At 49.2% G+C, this 20,540-nt stretch overlaps 9 protein-coding genes across 9 annotated transcripts; 3 read left to right on the plus strand and 6 right to left on the minus strand.

The window, feature by feature from the left end:
* Positions 1-172: 172 nt before the first annotated feature.
* On the minus strand, positions 173-1,971 carry N7446_000297 (sugar porter family MFS transporter; the record flags this gene model as incomplete). Its single annotated transcript, XM_058509064.1, has 5 exons — positions 173-668; positions 726-945; positions 1,005-1,181; positions 1,289-1,828; positions 1,878-1,971. The coding sequence occupies 5 exons, from the start codon at positions 1,969-1,971 to the stop codon at positions 173-175; spliced, it is 1,527 nt and encodes a 508-aa protein (XP_058378043.1).
* A 1,456-nt stretch (positions 1,972-3,427) lies between these two features.
* N7446_000298 (uncharacterized protein) lies at positions 3,428-5,088 on the minus strand (the record flags this gene model as incomplete). Its single annotated transcript, XM_058509065.1, has 3 exons — positions 3,428-4,730; positions 4,779-4,841; positions 4,898-5,088. The coding sequence occupies 3 exons, from the start codon at positions 5,086-5,088 to the stop codon at positions 3,428-3,430; spliced, it is 1,557 nt and encodes a 518-aa protein (XP_058378044.1).
* Positions 5,089-5,551: 463 nt separating this feature from the next.
* Positions 5,552-7,369, plus strand: N7446_000299 (Zn(II)2Cys6 transcription factor; the record flags this gene model as incomplete). The annotated part of the gene is made up of 1 exon (XM_058509066.1): positions 5,552-7,369. The coding sequence occupies one exon, from the start codon at positions 5,552-5,554 to the stop codon at positions 7,367-7,369; it is 1,818 nt and encodes a 605-aa protein (XP_058378045.1).
* A 547-nt stretch (positions 7,370-7,916) lies between these two features.
* On the plus strand, positions 7,917-9,347 carry N7446_000300 (glycoside hydrolase family 5 protein; the record flags this gene model as incomplete). Its single annotated transcript, XM_058509067.1, has 1 exon — positions 7,917-9,347. The coding sequence occupies one exon, from the start codon at positions 7,917-7,919 to the stop codon at positions 9,345-9,347; it is 1,431 nt and encodes a 476-aa protein (XP_058378046.1).
* Positions 9,348-9,837: 490 nt separating this feature from the next.
* Positions 9,838-10,844, minus strand: N7446_000301 (glutathione S-transferase). Its single transcript, XM_058509068.1, has 5 exons — positions 10,665-10,844; positions 10,431-10,584; positions 10,262-10,372; positions 10,017-10,208; positions 9,838-9,966 (listed from the first exon to the last, which is right to left on the minus strand). The coding sequence occupies exons 1-5, from the start codon at positions 10,733-10,735 to the stop codon at positions 9,874-9,876; spliced, it is 621 nt and encodes a 206-aa protein (XP_058378047.1). The 5' UTR covers positions 10,736-10,844; the 3' UTR covers positions 9,838-9,873.
* A 472-nt stretch (positions 10,845-11,316) lies between these two features.
* On the plus strand, positions 11,317-13,324 carry N7446_000302 (putative oxidoreductase, FAD-binding; the record flags this gene model as incomplete). Its single annotated transcript, XM_058509069.1, has 2 exons — positions 11,317-11,826; positions 11,887-13,324. The coding sequence occupies exons 1-2, from the start codon at positions 11,339-11,341 to the stop codon at positions 13,322-13,324; spliced, it is 1,926 nt and encodes a 641-aa protein (XP_058378048.1). The 5' UTR covers positions 11,317-11,338.
* Positions 13,325-13,535: 211 nt separating this feature from the next.
* N7446_000303 (uncharacterized protein) lies at positions 13,536-15,146 on the minus strand (the record flags this gene model as incomplete). The annotated part of the gene is made up of 1 exon (XM_058509070.1): positions 13,536-15,146. The coding sequence occupies one exon, from the start codon at positions 15,144-15,146 to the stop codon at positions 13,536-13,538; it is 1,611 nt and encodes a 536-aa protein (XP_058378049.1).
* A 534-nt stretch (positions 15,147-15,680) lies between these two features.
* Positions 15,681-17,572, minus strand: N7446_000304 (putative autophagy protein (Atg22); the record flags this gene model as incomplete). Its single annotated transcript, XM_058509071.1, has 6 exons — positions 15,681-16,034; positions 16,101-16,262; positions 16,314-16,438; positions 16,502-17,257; positions 17,338-17,372; positions 17,424-17,572. 6 exons carry the CDS (start codon positions 17,570-17,572, stop codon positions 15,681-15,683), a joined length of 1,581 nt encoding a protein of 526 aa, XP_058378050.1.
* Positions 17,573-17,943: 371 nt separating this feature from the next.
* Positions 17,944-20,089, minus strand: N7446_000305 (putative bifunctional fatty acid transporter/acyl-CoA synthetase (FAT1); the record flags this gene model as incomplete). The annotated part of the gene is made up of 5 exons (XM_058509072.1): positions 17,944-18,115; positions 18,169-18,312; positions 18,373-19,519; positions 19,587-19,742; positions 19,804-20,089. The coding sequence occupies 5 exons, from the start codon at positions 20,087-20,089 to the stop codon at positions 17,944-17,946; spliced, it is 1,905 nt and encodes a 634-aa protein (XP_058378051.1).
* Between the last annotated feature and the right edge of the window lie 451 nt (positions 20,090-20,540).

Here is a 20,540-nt window from a genome sequence, read left to right on the forward strand (position 1 = left end):
GCACGATCATCCATATTTCAGACTACATAGGGATTCTCAACCAGTTTTTGTAAATTTTGTTGTTTTCCCTTTAATCCCATGCAAATTTTTGATGTGCTTCAGTAAAGACTCCATATGACAATTCGCTTCAGACATGATCGTGTTGCATTAAGTCTGCGTAAAGTAAGTCGGCTTAACATTCGTTAAGACGGCGGCGCTCTAGAGATCCCTCGTGAACAGCCTTATCAGAGTGAAGGGCAGTGGACTTCTGCTCTTCGATGCCGGGACCGAACTGCGCGCTGCCCATCTCGTGAGCAAAAGTATCATGAGGGCACCACTTGGCACTGGTGCGAGGGCTAGACTCCTCCAGCATCTTGTCAACCTGCTCCAGAGTGAGACCCTTGGTCTCAGGAATAACAAAGAAGGCAAACAAAAGACAGAGGAAGAGTGCGCTACCCCAGACAAAGAAGACTTTTGACTTCAAGTTGCCGTATTCCTTGTCAACCAAATAGGGAGTGATGACGGCGATGACACAGTTCCACAACCAGTTCGAAGCTGTAGCGAGGGCAACACCCTTGGCTCGGATGGGAAGGGGGTAGATTTCGCCAATGACGACCCAAGCTGCAGGGCCCCAGGTGGTGGCAAACGCGGCAATGTAGAAGCAGACAAACACTATGAGACAGGTGTTTCTAGAATGATATTAGTAAAAATTATTATAGCATAGGATTTCAACATGTGGTGCATACGCTGCGTGTCCGTCAGGAGAAGCAACACCAACGATTGCGATGATGTATTCGCAAATGCACATAACAACGGCACCCCAAATCAGTAGAGTACGACGTCCGTACTTCTCAACCATGTAGAATGAGGCGGGGGTGGTGACAACGTTGACAACGTTTGTAATAGTCGAAATCTGGAAAGGGTTCTGCAAGCCGACCTGCTGGAAGAAGGTGGTTCCGTAGTAGACTAGATTAGAAAGGGGGTTAGCGATAAGTCGGTGAAGAAGTCATACAATGATCACATACAAATGAAGTTGATCCCAGTCCACTGCTGGAACATCTGCAAGGCAGTGCCCGCAATAACGCGACGGAGGTTGCCGCGAGGCGACATACCACCCTTGAAGCAATCAGCCCAGGAAGTGCTGGCAATTCTCTTCTCATAATCATAGTTGGCCTGGATTTCCGCGAGCTCGGCCTGGATAGCTGGGTGGGTGAGAGACTGGCCACGGACCCGAGAAAGAGAGCGGAGAGCGTCCTCGGTTCGGCCACGACGGACATAGTATCGAGGGGACTCAGGCAAAAGAAAAGACCAGCGGCAAGAATGATGGCCCAGATGAACTGAAGAGCAATGGGGATGCGGTAAGAGGTCGAGTCGGTTCGGTTCTTGCAGGCTTGATCAACGCCAGAAGCCACGAGCAAACCGATAGTAATCGCCCATTGATACATGGAAACAAGCAAACCACGGACACGTCGGGGACTGATTTCGGAGACATACAAAATGACAACAGAGGAGACACCACCGACTCCAAGACCAGCAACCAGACGACCTGCCACAAGAACACCAACGGAGGTGGTAGCAACCTGAACCGCAACTCCAATGGAAAAGATCAAGCAGGATAGCATGATAGCCAGGCGACGACCAATCATCTCAGCCACGGCACCACCAAGGATTGCACCGAGGAAGGTACCAGCAGACAGGATAGAGGTGATGAGAGACTTGCGCGAAGTCGCAATCTCAAAACCGGCAGGGGAATCATCACTCTTGGGAACGTGGTGCCCAAAGTGCTCCTTGACATAGTCCATGCCAAGGACACCACTGATGTAGCCAGAGTCATAGCCATAAAGGATGCCTATCGAGGTGTGAGCCGTTATAATTTTGTAAGGGGTAGTTGGTTTTACCTCCGAAGCTTGCAAAGCCACAGATCATGTAGGCGCGCCAGGTGACTGGAGCCTCAATGAGGCTGAGATCAACAGTATCCACGTGGTTGGACATGGTGAAGTAGTTGAAGTCAACTGTAGATCAGTTAATGGAGGAGCACGTGTAAATGGAGGATTCAACCCACCGAAAGCCTCGAAGCGGAAATTGAGAGGTGGAGGGGAAGAGAAGAGAGAAGAAGAAGAGGAAGAGGAAGGAAAAGATGAAGTGAGAAGTCACGATGGACGCAACCTTGGGACGACCACAACAGGAAGCTGCCGTCAGCAATGCGATTTCTTAGATGGTCACACAAACAAACGGCCCTTGGAACATTAATCCCTGACGGACTCCCACAACTAAGTCATCTAGCATGATACGTTTATTAGAGGGGATATGGTATAAACCGACAGACTCGTACAGAATTCCTCCACATTGCTATATTCCCCTGATGAGCCACATTAACGCTGTAAAAACCCGCAGTTCCACCGAGTGCTACATTGGCGTGCTCGTTTGACTTCCCAATCATCCTAAATATTAAGTACGGGCTATCGAGTCTAACGGTAGATATCCCGATTGGAGAAAGAAACGCGAATCAGGCTGGACTCGAGATGGGACGTGACATGTAACACTGCAACACCAAAGTCAGACAGTGTTTTCGGTCGTAATTCCAAGCAAAAAACCGAAACCTGTATAGTCATAGGCCATAAGTTCTTCCACACCCTACCTTATATAATTTATATCATTAACCCGAGGCACTCGAAAATGGGCAAAAAAGAGGTGAAAAAAGAGAATCTAAAGTAGGGCGAAAAGAATGCATGAAACGGTACACTCACTTCGAGGTATATTAAGACTATCCAATACTTCATGCCACTGTTTATGTATTTATAACCCCTGTTGCAGGCGGGTAGTTTTTGCCGACAGAAATCGAAGTTATGGATAGTCACCCACTTATTCCTTGAAGGGAAGTCCGATAACAGCGAACTGTCGAGAGACTATAGCATGAAGTGGACATAGGCCGTACCTAGAGATCTAATGTTGATCCTTTTTTTGAAGGTTTGAGAGACAACGTTGTAAGTCGTTGCAACTAGATAACATTCATGGATATAGTTCGCAGATATCATATAATCGGGATTTACTAAGTAGACCACCTTTTTGCCTAGCCGTCTTGAGCATTACGTGGTAAGTGGTATTTGCAATATCTCTAGAGAAGAGTACTGTGCGAGAACATTTTGTCGATATCCATTTCCTAAAAGAAGCGTAACATCCAAATTCCACCAATTTTTAAGCCGTTTTCTAAGTGTATTTGGAGCTCTTTTACAGAAGGTATATATAGAGTGCCTCGGCATTAAAGTAGCCTTAGCGACATGCGGACTAGCTTCAGTTTCAGGACTAATACGGTTACCCAAGTGACGGGGGATCCATTTAGTAAGTTTCATATAATATAGGTATTGATAGTTGCGGGAAAGCGGCGATCCGTCATAGAACATAAATAAAGTTCTGCTCAAACGAGACAAAAAGATTCCTTAGCCAAGCTTTAGAATCCGTAGGACTTCATTCTCCTAATAGGCACCCTTAGAGCAAACATCTTGTCAATTTCCTCGAACGTTCTTCCTTTCAGCTCGGGAACGAAAAAGAAGCTCCAAAGGGTCGCAATTAGCGCCAGGCCGCCGAAAATAAAGCCCACCTTTCCCTTCAGGTCAGCCTCATCTGGGTTCACCATGTAAGGGATGGCGAAGTTCATCGCAATGCCCATCACCGCCTGCGTAGCCGTGGCAAGCGACATGGTGCTCGCGCGCAGTGAGGTGCTGCTTGCCTCGCCCAGAATGGCGAAAGCCATAGCTCCAATTGTAGCAAAGTAGAAAAAAGCGTAGATCACGGTTGCCGCCGCCTGGGTCCATTTCGCGGCACCCGTAGGGACGACATCCATAATGCCGATTAGAAGAAGCAGAGCTGTCAATATACACATTCCGCCTAGGAAGACGCTTCGACGTCCGAATGAGTTCACAACAAACCAACTACATACGTTGCCTGCCACACCACAGGCAGTGACACCCACGCCAAGATTGAAACTATTGGATGTGTCAAGCCCCGCGAGCTGGAAGAAGTAGGTAGAATAGCCGAGAACAAAAATGATGCCCGCAAAGTGCTGACAGACAAAGACGCCCATGCTGATCATGGTGCGCAGTCTGTCAGTGCCCCTGAAGCAGGAGAGCAGAGAGGGCCGCTCTGAGGCGCTGGCCGCTTCGTCGGCAATGGTTGCTTCCAGAACGGCAAGTTTCGACTCGGCATCTACGGCTGGGCCGTACAGTCTTCGGATAGATCGTTTGGCTTCCTCTCTTTTCTTCTTGTGTGCAAGGTACCAGGGTGTTTCTGGTGCGAAGATAAGGCCAGCGGCAAGGAAAAGGCAAAAGAAAAGCTGGACCGCAAATGGACCCCGATATGCCCAGTGATCAGTCCGCTCACCGAAACCCTTGATGACCGCGTTGGAGAGCAACTGGCCTATAGCAATCCCGAGGTTACATCCAGCAGATGCAATGCCTCGCAAGACCACTGGCGCGATCTCGGATGTTGCTAGGGGCGCCAGGGTGAGGTAGAACCCGAGGCCCACGCCTAGGATAAGTTTTGAGACGACAAAGGCAGAGTTGGAGGTGGAGAAGACCTCTCCGAATATACCACCCGTGACGCAAAGAAGGCCGAGGAGTAGGGAGCTTTTTCGTCCGATGCGATCTGAGATCCATGAGCAGAGGAAGCCACCGAAGAATTGACCAACACTGCTGACGGTGTTGAAGGCAGTCTGCCAGCTGGCAGGAAGGACGGACTCTCCGTTTACGATATATCTGTAAGTGTCAGTCTAGACAAAGGCACAAGAAAGGTGTATGCCATACCCAAAGTCGCGCCGAAAGGCGGCGACGGAAATCATGGCTCCATTGATCTGCGCATCAAAGCCCCTGAGACATCAGCACATTGCACAGTCGCTATGACACCTAGGTAGGCTACGACTTACCAACCAACAGCGGCCATAGCCCAGTAGAAACACCACCATACCAGGGCAGGATGGTGACGGAAGATATGTCGGAGAGTAAGATCGTGCTCAGCCTTTTGCTCAATACTCAACTGGCTCTGCTTTGTCGTGATATCCTCCACGGTGACCGCCTGGCCGCCTGCTCCAGCTTCGACCTTATCCGTTGAATCCATATGAATAGCTCCGTTAGCTCAAAGAAATTTCGTAGAGTTGCTACTCTTGAGAACTTGTGCTCAAATAGAGAGCAGGCGCATCTATATAAATGTTACCTACTTAGATCCCTCTGGTAGTGCCTAGGCATATTGCCTTTGGTGGCGCCAGGTCAGGATGGCACGATTTCAGAGCTGATATAAAGTAGTCCCGTTAGCGATCACCAATACATGCACATCTGAACCAGCATGCTGGGTCTGGGGATTGCGGGGATGCGGAGAGAGCGATACTCCCCGAGGGACGCTAGTTAGAGATTGGCTGGGTTGTCCGGCTAATCTCTCAGTCTCCACACTGGAAGAGTTGACTGGACCAAGTATTGAAAAGGATGCGAATCGCTTTCCGGCTAAATGCGTGTCCGCAAAGTTAAGTGGGCGACATTCCCCGTCTGAGCCTTTCCGTTCCTCCAGCGTTCCACGCCTACACCAAATGGAGCACCAAATCGCCGAGTATCACCCGGGAAAAAGACCAGCTCCCCGAGGAACTGCCTTTTACCCCAGGAAGCGGGCAAACACAGCGTGTCAGGTGTGCCGAGCCCGCAAGACCAAATGCGACAACGCAAAACCAAGCTGCTCATACTGCGTCAAGGTTGGGACCACATGTATACAGTCACCAGTGGACCTGTCGAGCTTTGACCCCGCGAGTCTGAAGATATTGCAGCGATTGGATGATATAGAACAACTACTTGTTTCTTCGACTGCAGCACTCGACTTAAGCGACAAAGCCGAAGATATTCCAACATTGTGTCAGCCGCGTAGTAATGCTACAGGCGCCAATACGGGAAAGTTGGTTCTTTATGGAAATGTCCTCCCGGATCGAACCGAGTCTGTCCTGCGATGGCCCATCTTTATGCGTGAACCATCTGGGCCATCGTCTCAAGTCCTCCGAAATGTCGTCCCCGACACCATTGCGGCTCCCTCTCACAGTGGATGCTCCTTGGCCGCACTCTTGGAGATGGAGCCCCAAGGCATCAACGCGATTCTGGACAACTTCTTCTTTTACGTGCACTGCAAGAACCCCATCCTGGATGAAATTGCTACGCGGCGACTGGTGAACGATGCTTTCCTCGATGGCTTGGACTGGTCTCCTTCATCATGTCTGGCCATGGTCATCTGTGCTCTAGGGTCCATCGCTACTCCTTTTGGTTCCAGCCAGGACACTAAGCCCGGAAGCGAAGCCTACCACAACTCACAGGTTTTCTTCCAGGCCGCACAAAAGCGGATCGGGTCACTTCTCGTCCGGTCGGATATAATCGGAGCACAGTGCCTCTTCCTCTCCGGGGTATACATGGTATGCGTCTTCCAGCAATTCTACGCCTGGAGATTCTTTTCGCAGGCTCTGGCAGCGTGCCAGCGCTTGCCCTTTCTCGCTCATGCCCAGGAACTAGCATCTGAGTTGGATATTTCCAGTAGTCCAGGCTCTCCAGATACCTACGAGCAAGCTGTCTACTGGTCCGCTTGGAAGTCAGAGCGAGAGCTGAGCATGGAGCTTTCTCTCCCGGACTTCAACATTGCGCATACTGGAAGCGCTCTATACCCACACTTTTTTCCGAACCCCCCACAACCGCTCGGCTCTCCAAAGAACCAAGGTGCGCAGCGGCAACGCGCGTCTTGGCTATTTTATCTTGCTGAAATATACCTGCGGCGACTGAGTAGTAGTATAGCAGAGGAAATTACGGCCCTTCATCAGATTCATGCGTCACCAGCCACTTTTATAAAGGCCCTTGGGCCCATGGTTGCCGAATACGAGACGCAAATACAAGCCTGGTCTGAAAGTCTCCCCGCTGAATTGTCCGCTACTGCACCACCCCAGGAGGATGAAGTGTGTCGTTTTGTTCTGCGGGGCCATCTTATCGATATGTATGAGCTTATTTACTGGCCGTGGGTGATGGCATATATTGGAACCACGTTTTCGCAGGGGACGCCAGACCCGGAGATTGAAGAAAAGGGACAAAAAGGGCTGCAACTTCATATACAGCGAATATACGTAAATGAGCCGGGCTTCCTACATCGTCATCACGGAACCGTGCCATTAATTCGAACCTGTACGCGAAGTGCATTTGTCCTGGTGGCGGGGGGCCTGGCAGGGTGCGAGTTGCCATCTGGCTGGCAGGAGGCAATATCCAAAACAATGGGGCTCCTTACGATCTGGCAAAATGAGATGGCCGAGGCAGGACATTGGGTGCAGCTGTTGCAAAGAGAATACGGACGATTGTCCGGGTCTTATCAAGGCTTAAATTTAGCCTGAATTTAGCTAAACACTGGATTTCACTACTGTAGCGTTCCAAGTGCCACAGAAGATATCGCGTATAAACCAAACTGCCCGTACGCCACTTTAGAGTTGCCAGTTCTGGTTGGTAGCTCGCAACCGGAAAGGTCACAATTAGTCTCAGTGCCTATTTATTTGAACTCATTCAGGCCCACAAGAGGTACTGGACGGTCACGCGGCAATGATTTAGCTTTAGGGTATAATCTATGGCTTAGAGATTGGCCTTCGGGGAGAGTCGCCCCAACACCATCCAGCGGATCGTCGGGGAGTATCGCCTTAAAACTCCAGCCTTGGCGATTACCCTTCAGTGGAGTCTCTTAGGTCTCAATGTAATACGCCAAACGTGGATTATCCAAATAATGTTGTTCAGATTGTATTGTTCATATGTATAAATATGGACGAAGTAGCGGTCTTTGGCGGATATTCATTTAGCTATTCAATCTTCCCAGACAAAATGGTTCCTTCAGCAGACAGAGTTGTCAATGGCACACCAAGAACCACCGATGGGGACTTACCACCTTGCACGATGCTTCATGTGGATGGCACACGTATCGTCAACCCTGCTGGTGAAACGGTTATCCTTAAAGGTGCGGGCATTGGTGGTTTCCTCAACATGGAAAACTTCATTACTGGATTCGCAGGACATGAGCACGAGCACCGGGCACAGTTAGCCTCTGTGTTGGGACAAAAGAGGGCCGAATATTTTTTCGACAGACTGATTCATCACTTCTTCTCCGATGCGGATGCAGCATACTTTGCCTCCCTTGGTCTCAATTGCATCCGTCTTCCATTCAATTACCGGCACTTCATTGATGACATGAGTCCTAATGTCCTCAAACCCGGAGGTTTTGCCTTGTTGGACCGGTGTGTCGATATATGTGCCCGACACAACATCTACGTCGTACTTGACCTCCACGCTGTTCCCGGAGGACAGAACCAGGACTGGCACTGTGACTCTGGAGCTGCACGAGCCCAGTTCTGGGACTTCAAAGACCACCAGGATCGCGTCGTTCAGCTCTGGGAGGCGCTCGCCAGACGCTATGGCGGAAACCCAGTTATTGCAGGCTACAACCCCCTCAACGAGCCTGCAGACCCGACCATGACCGACAATGGCTTTTACGGCGCTCGGCTTGTGCAGTTTTGCGCCAGGATTGAAAAAGCTATCAGAGCTATTGACCCGGACCATATGCTCTTCATAGACGGCAACACTTACGCCATGGATTTCCGAGCGTTCACGGAGAGCCCTCTGCTACCTAACACAGTGTATGCTTGTCATGACTACAACAAGATGGGGTTTCCTACTGGGCAGCAATACGAAGGCACGAAATCCCAAAGAGAGTATCTAAGGAGTAGCTTTGAGCGCAAAGTCAAGTTTATGCGCGAGAACAACGTTCCCATCTGGAACGGTGAATTCGGCCCTGTTTACGACGACGAGAGAAGAGTGGGATCGGCTACAGCAGCAGAAACAAATGAAAAGAGATTTGCCCTGTTGAAGGAGCAGCTTTCCATCTATGCGGAAACTGGAGTCAGCTGGTCGATTTGGCTTTACAAGGATATTGGATACCAGGGTATGGTGTACGTGGATCCAGAGACGCCTTATATGAAGCTCATCCAGCCATTTGTTACTCGGAAACAGGAGCTAGGACTGGACTTCTGGGGTGTTGTTGACAAGAGTGGTGTGGAGGGTGTGTACGGGCCATTTATTTCTGGCCTTAAGAAAATGGTACCGGAGGTGTATCACTCGGTCAAGTACCCCAAGGTCTGGTCATTTGACCGACATGTGGAGCGTGTTGTGAGAGAGTGCTTGATGAGTGAGTATGTTGGGTGGGAAATGGCTGAACTGTTTCGGGGCAAGACGGAGGAAGAACTGGAGGTGTTAGCATCAAGCTTTGCGATGGAAAATTGCAAACAGCGGGATGAGCTGAGCGCTATTCTCAGGGAAGATGCTATCAGCTAGTGAGGCATATACGTTTTCTTTATAGACAACGAGAAACAGCCGATCTAGTTTCCATTAAGTTATTTTAGGTTGAACAACCCAATAATACCATCGTGAGCTCGGATTTCCTAATGTGCTACCAAGCCGTGATTATGAAGTGCACATACTAACATGCCTCCCCATGAGACGGTTGTCACCAAGTTGTCTATCTAGAAGACTATACGAAATGTACATCATAGCAAAACCTCACACAGGCTCGACTATGTATCCTATTTTACCCTTCATTAATCGCGCCATAAGCTAAGCTCCACTACTGCACAAGCTTTAGCCACGAAATAATGGAACGCAGGGGATCAAACGCTGAGCTTTCGGAAAAGACTTGGGGTGTATTAGCTAGCCCTAAATCGAGCCTCGGTTTGAGGCTGGGGAAAGCGTACACCGCGGAAATATATGGACTACTGGAAGAAAGGTGTAGATAATGAAGAAATCAAATGCGTTGCAAACTAAGGTAGCTACTTTTAGGTGATAATTGTACCCATCTGAAGTCCTAATCCTTGCGAGTCTCCTTAATATATTCTGCAATATTGGGTCGCTGCTCCATAGCCTCTCGCAACTTGAGAAGTGGCTGCGGGAGAGAGGACTAAAATCGATCAGTCGGACCCTATGAAAGCATTGGTTGGGAGAACTTACCGGAAGAGTTCCAGTTCTTTCATCATTATCAATGGATTGATAAACCGCAAAATCAGCGTAGGTGACCTTATCACCTAGGAGGTAGGGGCCTTCGTTATCACTGTAATACTGTCCGAGGATACTGTAGTACGTCGGTACAACCTCATCCTTGTACTGGTCTGTTTTGTTCGACAGATTGGCTACCCATTTGGACTTTAGGCTGGTCAATATGTGAGATCGGAGAGCTTTGACTGAAATTTACTTACTCTCCAGTCAATGTAGATGTCAGAGACAGCATCGACCGCATATTTCTCTTGGTTGGTCTCTCCGTCGTAAGAGCCAAGGTCTCTAGCAAGGTAACGTAAGATCGGGATATGCTAGAATCCAAATTAGAATCCAACCAAATGCAGTAAAAAAGAAGAAATTGTAGCAGACCTGCGTGAGGATCAAGCCCTGGTACTCAAGCGCGGGCACTTTTCCTGTTCTCGTGATACCTTGCTCCTGGAGAATCTTGCTAATCTTAGGCCAGGTCTTGTCGTATGCATAACGGACCTCTTTGAAATTGATACCACCATCCTTCATGAATAGTCTTTGTGAAATCAGCTTAAGCGGTGCAAATGCATGGTGGTGAAGCTTGTAAGGATCCTTCAGGAGGGGTATGGTACTCACTTGACAACTTCTCCCCGGCCTAGTCTGCCGATATCAAGGTAGTGGTAGACTGCCATATTCTTTGTAGTCATGGTAATTAGTCCCGAGGGGTGAGATGGTCTTTTTACAAGCTCGAGGATTTGAGGGTTCGAGATATTTGGAGTCAGCCGAGCACAAATACCAAACAAATTACAATACGAGGACGTTCAGTTTAAGATTACACGCATCATTCTTATACGAACCTGCGGGGAATGAATGCCCAGTTGCTTACGAATCGACACGTAGCCTGCATCCCGCATGATGACATCTATGTCATCATTCCCAGGTCGCATCTGCACGGTTCATAACAAGCGGCATCCTGGCAGAGATTTATTAGAAAGGGTAGGTAGTTCTATCCTGCATTTTTCCTATGTGACTCAGAAGCTACTCTGCTATAATCATCATAATCATCCAATGTTAGGGTTACCCTGGTCACTTCTCTATTGTAAAGGGAGCTTCAGACGCCGAGGCGGCATTTGTCATCTTTCGGCGTCTGCACCAACGTGGATTATACCTCATGAATACGAGATGACTTCAGAAATATTTCGGCACTTTGTCAAACAAAATGCAAAAGATGTAATAATATAACTAACCATAGACTGACCATTACACGTCTCAACGACACTCCCTCGATAGTTCTTCACATCACACCCGCCATGGCTACAACAGCACTGAACGCCGTGAACGGGTGGCACCCAGGCGAGCTCTCGATTCAGCGCAAGCTAGGATTTGCCAGTGCCATCGCCGATAGCTGGTCGCTTATCACTAACTACTTGCCTGAGCAGCACCGCCTCTTTCACACTTCTAAGCTCCCTTTCATCCCTATCGCCACTCTTGATGAATTTGGCCGGCCCTGGGCATCGATTGTAGCTGGATCATCGGGCAATATTGGTTTCGTGAAAAGTCCAAATCCACGAACTCTTTCTATGAACGTTCGAATGTGGGATGGTGATCCACTTTTGGATACAATCAAAGCCTGGCTCGACGAGGAACAAAAGGAAGCCCCCGGGAGATTCTTGACTGCCGGTTTGGGGATTGAATTTTCAACGCGAAGGCGTAACAAGTTCGCCGGAGGTATACGAAATGTGAAGCGTCGGACAAATTTGGAGTACCAGATTGACTTTGAAATCATCGAGGCTATAGGGTGAGCAGAAAACGCTAAATTCATCACTACTGCGTGGGGTACCTGCTAATACGATCCTAGAAACTGTCCAAAATACATCAATATCCGCAAGCTCATTCCATATCCGTACACACAACCTGAGGTTGTGTATCAACGTCAAAACCTGTCGCCACAGGAACGTCTACCAGAAGAAGTGATCCAATTCATTCTCGATGCAGACACAGTTTTCATGGGAACTGTCTTTAACTCAAAGGCCTCGACGTCAAAGATGTATCCATCGCATGCAGGCATGAATGCCCGAAGTGGCTTACCAGGTTTTATCCGTGTCAGCCCATCCAATGGCCGCACTGTGATCATCCCCGACTATTCAGGAAACCGATTTGTCTCCAGCCTGGGGAATATTGAAGCCAGCGGACTGGCGGGGCTGACGATAGTGTCTTTCACCACGGGTGATATTCTTTACTTGACGGGTACAGCCGAGAACATTGTCGGTCCCCCTGCTCTGAAAATATTGACTAGACATGCCAGTCTCACCTCGGTCAATATTACGGGTTTTGTGTTTGCGAGGGACGCTCTCCCTGTTCGGCAGCAGAGTGGTACCGTCGTGGAGCGCAGTCCATACAGTCCCAAGGTCAAATACCTGGTAGAAGAGGCAGGATTACAAATCGGTGGCGCTCAGCAGCACAAAGCAAAACTTCAAGAGGCAATACGGATCTCTGACGATCTTGCTGTTTTTAAATTCAAAGTTGTCCCAAAGGTCGGCGCCGATGACCTAAAAATTCGGCCAGGACAAGCGATCGTACTTGACTTTATGGATTGGATAGGCCCGCCTCAGTATCAGCACATGGCGAATTCAGCCCCTGGGTCAATCAACGACGATCGAGTTCGTACCTGGACAGTTTCAAGTGCCCACGAGCAGAGAAACGCCACCTGCTTTGAGTTAACCATGCGTGAGGTGAAGGGAGGCGCGATAACAGGTGCATTGTTTGACCAATTGAGAAAACGCAATTCAACCAAGCAGGGTCAAGCTATCTTGTTCGATACGCCTATTTCTGCGGACATCGTTGGCGTCACAGGGGATTTCTGCATGGGCCAGGGCAAGCCCAACCTGCTCCTGATAGCTGGTGGAATTGGCATAACGCCATTCCTAGCTATGCTGAGCGCACTGGCTGAGCGTGGGTCCAGGATTGATGGCGATATTGCGCTTGTTCTAGCCACTAGAGAGCCTGAGATTATGGTCGGGCTGATGAAGTCAGCTCTTGAGAAGATGCCAGCGACAGTCAGGATCAGGATTGACATATTCTCCCATACCTTCAAGGTTGACGTCGGATATATCAATACGCCGTGTCGGGAGATTACCATGCACGAAGGCCGTGTTGTTCCACAGATCTGGAAACAATTCCCTCGGGATAAAGAGGTCTTTATTTGTGGGCCCATTCGCTTCGGAGATTCGGCTACTGATGGACTACGAGCTGCTGGGTTTTCACTGACCCAAATTCATAGGGAAGGCTTCTATTGAAGGGGGCTGTAAATTTTGTCGCAGGTCGAACAAAGCTAATAAAATGCACCGATTTCTTACTTCAATACTAAAGTTAATCTCTGATACCAATTTCCGACCTACGGAAGGGCTAGTAAAGTTCTTGGTATAATGCCTTCTGGCAATAGTATGTACACAAATCAAACCGTTTTATACATGAAATAGCACGACATATCCTATACCGCCACATATTCTACTCTGTGAATCCCACCTCAAAAGCAACTTGACCCAAAACCTCCCTCAAAACATCAACCGCATTAGACGGCATCCCATTCGACCTCCACGCAATATATCCATCAGGCCGAATAAGAGCAGCACCATTTTCACATACGGAGAAAGCTTGCTGAAACCCCTTCAACTGGTCATCCACACGAACAGACCGAATCGTATTCCGAGACCTCTCGTTAACACCCAACAAGACAGTCTCCCACTCCTCAGAAGCCGAAATCAGCGTCCAAGACTTCTGCCCAATAACATCCAAGATAGAAACTCTCTTCCCTCCCCTCTCAACCCAAAAATGCGGCAAATGCGTCCCAGGCTGACCAGCCCACTCATCCGGCTTCCTCGCACGAGGAAGATCCCCGTTCACACCAACAAACCCGTTAGACAAATATATCTGCCCGAACTCCATAGCATCATCATCAATCTTTTCTCCAACAGCAGCCTTAGCATCAAGATGAACCTTATAATCAGCACGAACAAAGATCTGATCATGACGCAACAAAGCAACAGGCCTCCGCTCAAGATCATAAGTATCCAAAAGCCCCGACGAAGACCGTCCCCCAAGCACAGCAGCAAGTTTCCAAGCAAGGTTATGCACGTCATGAATACCAGTGTTTGCACCGTATCCGCCGCGATTAGGAGGAAGCGTGTGCGCCGCATCTCCAGCAAGGAAGACACGACCAGATTGGAAGGTATCAGCGACTAGAGCTGTAAGTTCCCATCTACCAGTTGTGATAATATCAACCGGAATGGAGGAATCGCCGACGGCTTGATGGATTGCAGAAAGGAGGTCTGTATCATCGCGCTCGATGTCGTCGCGGAACATTAATGCCCAGCGTCCATCGCTGTAGGAGACTAGGAAGGCTTTCAGGGTTGGTTGGTCGATATCAAATTGGACGATTCCTTTGGAGTATTGTTCAAGTGGAGCATGGAAGAGGACGCTATGGAGGTTTTGCATGAAGCCGCGGCCTTGGCGGGGAATTTTGAGGTGCTCGCGGATTGTGCTGCGGTTTCCATCTGCTGCGATGAGGTAGGAGCCTTGGATTTGGTGCGTTTTGCCCTGTGAGTCTTGGACTGTGGCCATGACCCCGTGTTGGTCTTGTTCGACTTTGAGAACGGTATGTTCTCGCCGGATATCTGTGCCGAGTTCCAGAGCTAGTGCTTCGAGGATTGGTTCGAGCTTGTCTTGAGGGAGAGCTGTTCCTCTAGACGCCGAATATTCTTTCTTTGGAGGGGAGAGATTCTGCTGGTGCTTTGGTGCTGGTACTTCTTTGGCATCGCGCTTCTTCTCCGTATCTGACCACGAGGTCTGTTCAAACCACTTCCCCGTCAAGCTTTCGATACGGAGGCGTTTGAGCTCGAAGTTGTCTGGCGCAGGTTCTTTATTTTCGATACCAAGAGAGCGGTAAATTTCCATTGTACGAGCAGTGAATCCAACTGCGCGTGGGTGGGCGGAGATTCCGGCATGCTTTTCGAGGACGATGGTTGGTACTTGGTGTGAGGCCAGGCATAGGGCTGCAGACAGGCCGACGAGGCTAGCGCCCACAACGATGACTGGAGGTGTATTGAAGGAAGACACCATAATAGGAGATAAGAATTGATGTTTGAAAAACAATTTAATGATCAATTGATAGGAAAATGTTCATCGCGCTTCGGTTTAAATATGCAATGGTCGGGACCGAACATGTCGGAGTTTTGCTTTTTTCGGGGCCGAGATACTTCGCCTCGGGGACCGAATTTATAAGACCAAAATGAAAAAACTGCGGCAGGGTAGGGCCAGCGTAAGTTAGGAATATACACGGTGCTTTAATAGTAAATCTATCATATCCTGAGACAGCTCGTAGTCTGGCAGAGTGGCTCAGGTATCCGGCAATATACTTGCTCGCTATAATATACTGGTACATAAAAAGAGTCTAGTCTACGTATTCTAAGGATCTAAATAGAGATAAATAAAATGTTTGTAGATCTTTAAATATTAGACAAATATATATATATAGCAGCCGATTTACTATACAAAATGTAAATGAAGTATACACGAATCGGAGCCTCAAGTCCGAAGCAAAGCCAAATCTCATGCCAGATATACAATCAAACAATCAAACAATCAAACAGAATTCTAAGCCACGCTATCATCAGAAGATTGACTCCCATTCAACCTCCTCAACTTATCCAACAAGAACTGCTCCTGCTCAATCTGACTCTTCTTCAAATCAACGCCCCAAAACAGAATCAAAAAGCTAACAAGGCTCAACGCAAACAGAAAGTAAAATGGCGTCGAGGCATTGCCAGTCGGACTGGCGTCAATGATCGCACTTGAGACGATGGGTCCGATGAAGGAGGATGTCTTGCCGATTATGCTGAACAGACTGAAGAATAGGAATTCGTGGCCGCGGGGCGTTACTTCTGAAATCATGATTTGCGAGTAGCTGTACCAGGGGCAGATGAAGAGACCGTAGAATGTTTGATAGACCTGCAAATAAGCCGAGAATTAGGGTTTGTTTAATGGATTGTGCATTTGAGGTGGAGGTGGACGTACCCAGACTTCCCATGTGTTGTGGAAGCCAAACTTGTCTGTCCAGATGCCGATCATGCCCCAGCCGTCTAGTAGGATGATTCCGACGGCGATGGTGTTAAACATTGTTTTTGTTCCAAGTTTGAAGCGTTGCTGGATCCACCAGAATACGTAGATGCCAACGGCCTAGGTATGTTTGTTAGATTTTGATGTCGTTGGTGAGGGATTGAGGTTTACCTGTGCAGCAATACCGACAATAAGAAGATATGTCAGTTGCAAGGTATTATAAGCCACAATGCTATTCTGCAGAGTCGCAATAACAGTCACAGTTGTGTTCAGTGAATCTCCAAGAAGGAAATAACCTGCATTAGAACGAGAGTCAGCCGCCATTAACGAGAGGTTCACATCCACCTGAGCAAACCTACCAACGAGATATAGCAAACTCTGCTTCAGATGCCAAATCTGCTTCATAGCATGCCACAATTGCCACAAGCCTGCAACAAGAATCGACCGATTCCCGGAATCCTGACCAGGTCGCCGTTTCTCCAGCACAAACCACGGAATCGAAACAAGCAACCAAACACCCGACACAAAAGCAATCAACACACTCAACCCCCAGTTATTATTAGCTTCACTATCATTAACCCTCAACCCAAACATAATGCCCACAATAACCGCCAAAATAAAAACCTCCGCAACAGACTGCACATAAAACGCCACATTGGCAAGTTTACTGCGCATCATCGTATCCGCATAATCATATTCCTCACGGGAAATCCTGCCCGCAGAATACGCATCCGCCTTCTCCTTGAGCTCAGACGTATTCCGCGCCAGACTAGGGAACGCAGCGGTCCAGAAGGTAAGTGTGGTCTGGTACGCGATCAGCCCGACCATATACAGTCCGACCGCGACATGCCATTTATCCGACGTGTGTACGCCCAACCAGCCAAACCCGATGGCGTAAGCGACGATCGATAATCCGATTAGGATGTTTGGGCGCCAATAGCCGAAATCGGCGAAACTGCCTATTACTAGGAATACCACGACTTGGATGGCGAAGGAGATCCCGTTCGAGAGGAGGACGATGCTGTTTATTGAGCGTTGCCGGCCGGCGAATTGGAGGAAGCCGTCATATGGCGCGGCTTGGTATAGGAGGTTTTGGAACGCAGTTGGTGCGAAGTCTAAGATGTAGCTTAAGTTAGTTCTCCGGTTTACATTTCGGTTAACGTTAAATGCAAATCGAAGATTAAGATAGACCCACTGAATAGGGATAACCCGTTGTTCCCAATGTAATAGCTACAGTTGTGGTTTAGTTTGCGCACAGGGTCAATTCAACGATCCACGCACGCGTAATAAGCCCAGATTTCCAGGCGGGTTGTGCGGTATCGCTCGTCGAATTGGTCTGGGGCTGTTGGATGGTCGCTCGTGTCGGGATGACCTTCTCGGTCCACCTCCGCTGTGGAGAGGCCAGGGTCTTTGTGCTGTTCCTGATCCATGACTATAGAGGTCGGAGAATACAGAAAGGAGAACGAAAAAGAAAAAGAAAACCAAGCGGGACGGCGCGATCTAAATAAGCCAGGCCGCGTTGAGGCCCCGCGTGCCAAAACCCTCATCGAGGGGGAGCCAGTCGCGTTGGAATGAAAGCGCCGATCGCAAAGGTAAACTGGGTTTTCCACATCCCGCTAGGTCTGCTCGGGCCTAGTTGGAGCTTGAATGCTTGTCAATCTATGGATTTGATTCGACTTCTAATTTGGTGGCGTGCGACGCTTACCTCTTCCGGCTTGCGCTAAAGTTATGGGTCCTGGGATATCAGGCCACGATGTGCCAATAGTTATGTACAATGCAGGCTTCGATGCTGTTAACGATCTCACAGCTTGGCCTTGCCATTTTCGATCTCCGACCAATTCTGTGTCTCCAGTTTCTTGTACTTTTCTCCGTCCAGCCAATAGAGGATGTCGCCTCCCCAGTCTTTGCGAGGGTCCCAGCCCTTCTTCACCAGATCGCCTTTGGCCTGCTTGAAAGTAACGCCTGTGGCAACCCTACAGACGAATGATTAACATGCGACTCAATCAGCACTGACGACAATACTTACTTCTCAGTAAGGCGAACAAGTCGAGGAAGAGCGTAAGAAGGAACACCCTTCTTCTTCAGCTCGACATACAAGTTGGACATCAACTCAACCTCAGCAGCAGGCGATTCAAGCGTGATACCGGCAGCACCAGCCTGGCCATCATACCTAAACAGAAATCAGATCAGCACGGAACCCATCAACAAAACACCCGTGAAGAAAACATACCCAGCCAGCTTAACACCGTAGACAACAGCATCATGAACCCCCTCAATACGACAAATATGATCCCGAATCTCGCCAGCGCTAACATTTTCCCCCTTCCACCGGAAAGTATCCCCAACCCGGTCCTGGAACCTCACCCAACCATCCAGGTCCTGAACAACCAAATCCCCAGTCCGCTGAAACAGATCCCCTTTCTGAAAGACATCCCGGAGAAGCTTCTCCTCAGTAGCAGCCTCATTCCCAAGATACTCAATCAACAATCCCCGATCTCTAACCCGCCCAATAGCCTCACCCTCTTGGCCCAGCCCAGCCCTGACACAGAACCCAGTACTCGGATCCCGATACGGAGCTTCCTTATCCGTATCATATTTCACAATAAAAGTATCATCCTCCAAAAACCTCCGAATAGGCCCCGAAAAGCCAACCTTGCCCGCTCCCCACGCGCCAACACCATGGTTATCGAATTTCGCCACACCCTCGGTACTCCGATAAAACTCCCGGATTTCAGGGACGTTAAACCGCTCCCGGAATTTCTCCCAGATCTCACCGCGAAGCCCGTTACCCGCTGCAACGATGCAGTTGTGGTCCTGGTCATACGGTGAGGCAGGGGTAGCGAGTAGATAGCGACACAATTCGCCGATGTACAGGATACGCGTAGCGCGCGAATCATGCACATCCTTCCAGAACTGGGATGCAGAGAATTTCCGTCGGAGACAAAGTGTTCCTGCGTTCCCGACTGCGCCGCAGATCCCCGTGAAGAAGGCTGTGCCGTGGAAGAGGGGGAGGGAGGAGTAGATGCGTAAAGGGTAGTATTTTGTTGGGTTGTTTGCATCCCGTGAGAGGGGCGTTGAGGTTACCAGCGTGAGCATGTTGTGGATTGCGCAGGCTTTAGGTTTTCCTGTTGTCCCTGAGGTGTAGATTAGGACGGCTAGGTCCTTGGGTGTACGCTTTGCTGCGCTTAGGCCTGTCGGGGAGTGGGATTGGAGGGTTGAGGGGGTTATCAGTTCTACTGGACTTGTTTTGGTGTCTGGGAAGGAGTTTAAGTTTATCGTTAGGTGGGGGATGTCGACGAGGACGTGTTGCGATAGGTCAGCAGTTGAGATGATTGATTTGGCGCCTGAGACGTTGAGGCAGTGGGTGAATGTGTCGTCTGGATTGGGGTTGGTGGGTTAGTGTGGTGATCTTTTCAGATGTAGATGTAGAGAGGTGTATGTTACCTCGGAGGTTGGTGTTGATCATTGCTGCTACTGCACCCAATTTTGACAACGCATACAGGGTGATGACCATCTCCGGTGAATTGGTCGTGAAGACCCCAACTGTATCACCGGTGTTGATACCACGGGTCTTCAACAGAGCGGCCATTCTATCAACCACTGCAATCTCCATGTTAGCAGCCATGAAACCCCGACTCGTGGGCAGAAATGAAGTACTCACAATCCTTTAATTGACTGTATGACCAAGTCTGATGTTCAAACCAGAGCGCATCCAAAGCACCCCTGCCTTCAACATCCACCACCCGCTCCATAATCTTGTATATGGTCGTTGCACCATCGAGCTTGGCAATGCGCTCCGCAAGGCGCTTCCCAAACGCCTTATCGCCAGAAATTTGGGACAGATCGGTCGATATGGCGAGTTTCGCATTGAGGTACGCACCAGCAGCTACGGACAAGGCAGATGCCAAGGCCACAGTGGGGATGCCGATTTCAGAGAGCACGTCCATGGCGATAGTGAGGCAGGCGCAAGTTGTTCTTCACGTTGTCTTGCGGTGCTCAATTAACGATGGTTCAAGGTCCGCAGGAAAGAATGAGTGTCGCAAACCGACATATAGAAAGATTGGGGTTGGCGAAATTGCTGGGAAGCTAGAGCGACAGATATAACCAGCTGGGAGAGTCCTCGGGATTTCTCTACGGAAGCTCGACTGACTCGATCTGCCGTTTGTGACGACGCTAGGCCTGCGCCTTACAGATTTTTACCTGACAGCGGGCAAGACGGCAGTCAGACCCGTTAGATACGGAAATCCCCCGTATTCGAATCTCGGCTTTCCCCAGCGGCTTCCCCGGTTTTGCTGTTTCTTGGTTTCTGGGGTAAGCTCCCCGGTATTCTAGTTATTGCGCTTTTAGTCGAACTGACATGTACGATAGATGTAATTCAAAAGAACACTCTGTCCCACC

The sequence above is a fragment of the Penicillium canescens genome, assembly GCF_028828765.1.
Source record: "Penicillium canescens strain IBT 15451 chromosome Unknown utg000001l_segment0_segment0, whole genome shotgun sequence".
In the NCBI taxonomy this organism is placed as follows: Eukaryota; Fungi; Ascomycota; class Eurotiomycetes; order Eurotiales; family Aspergillaceae; genus Penicillium; species Penicillium canescens.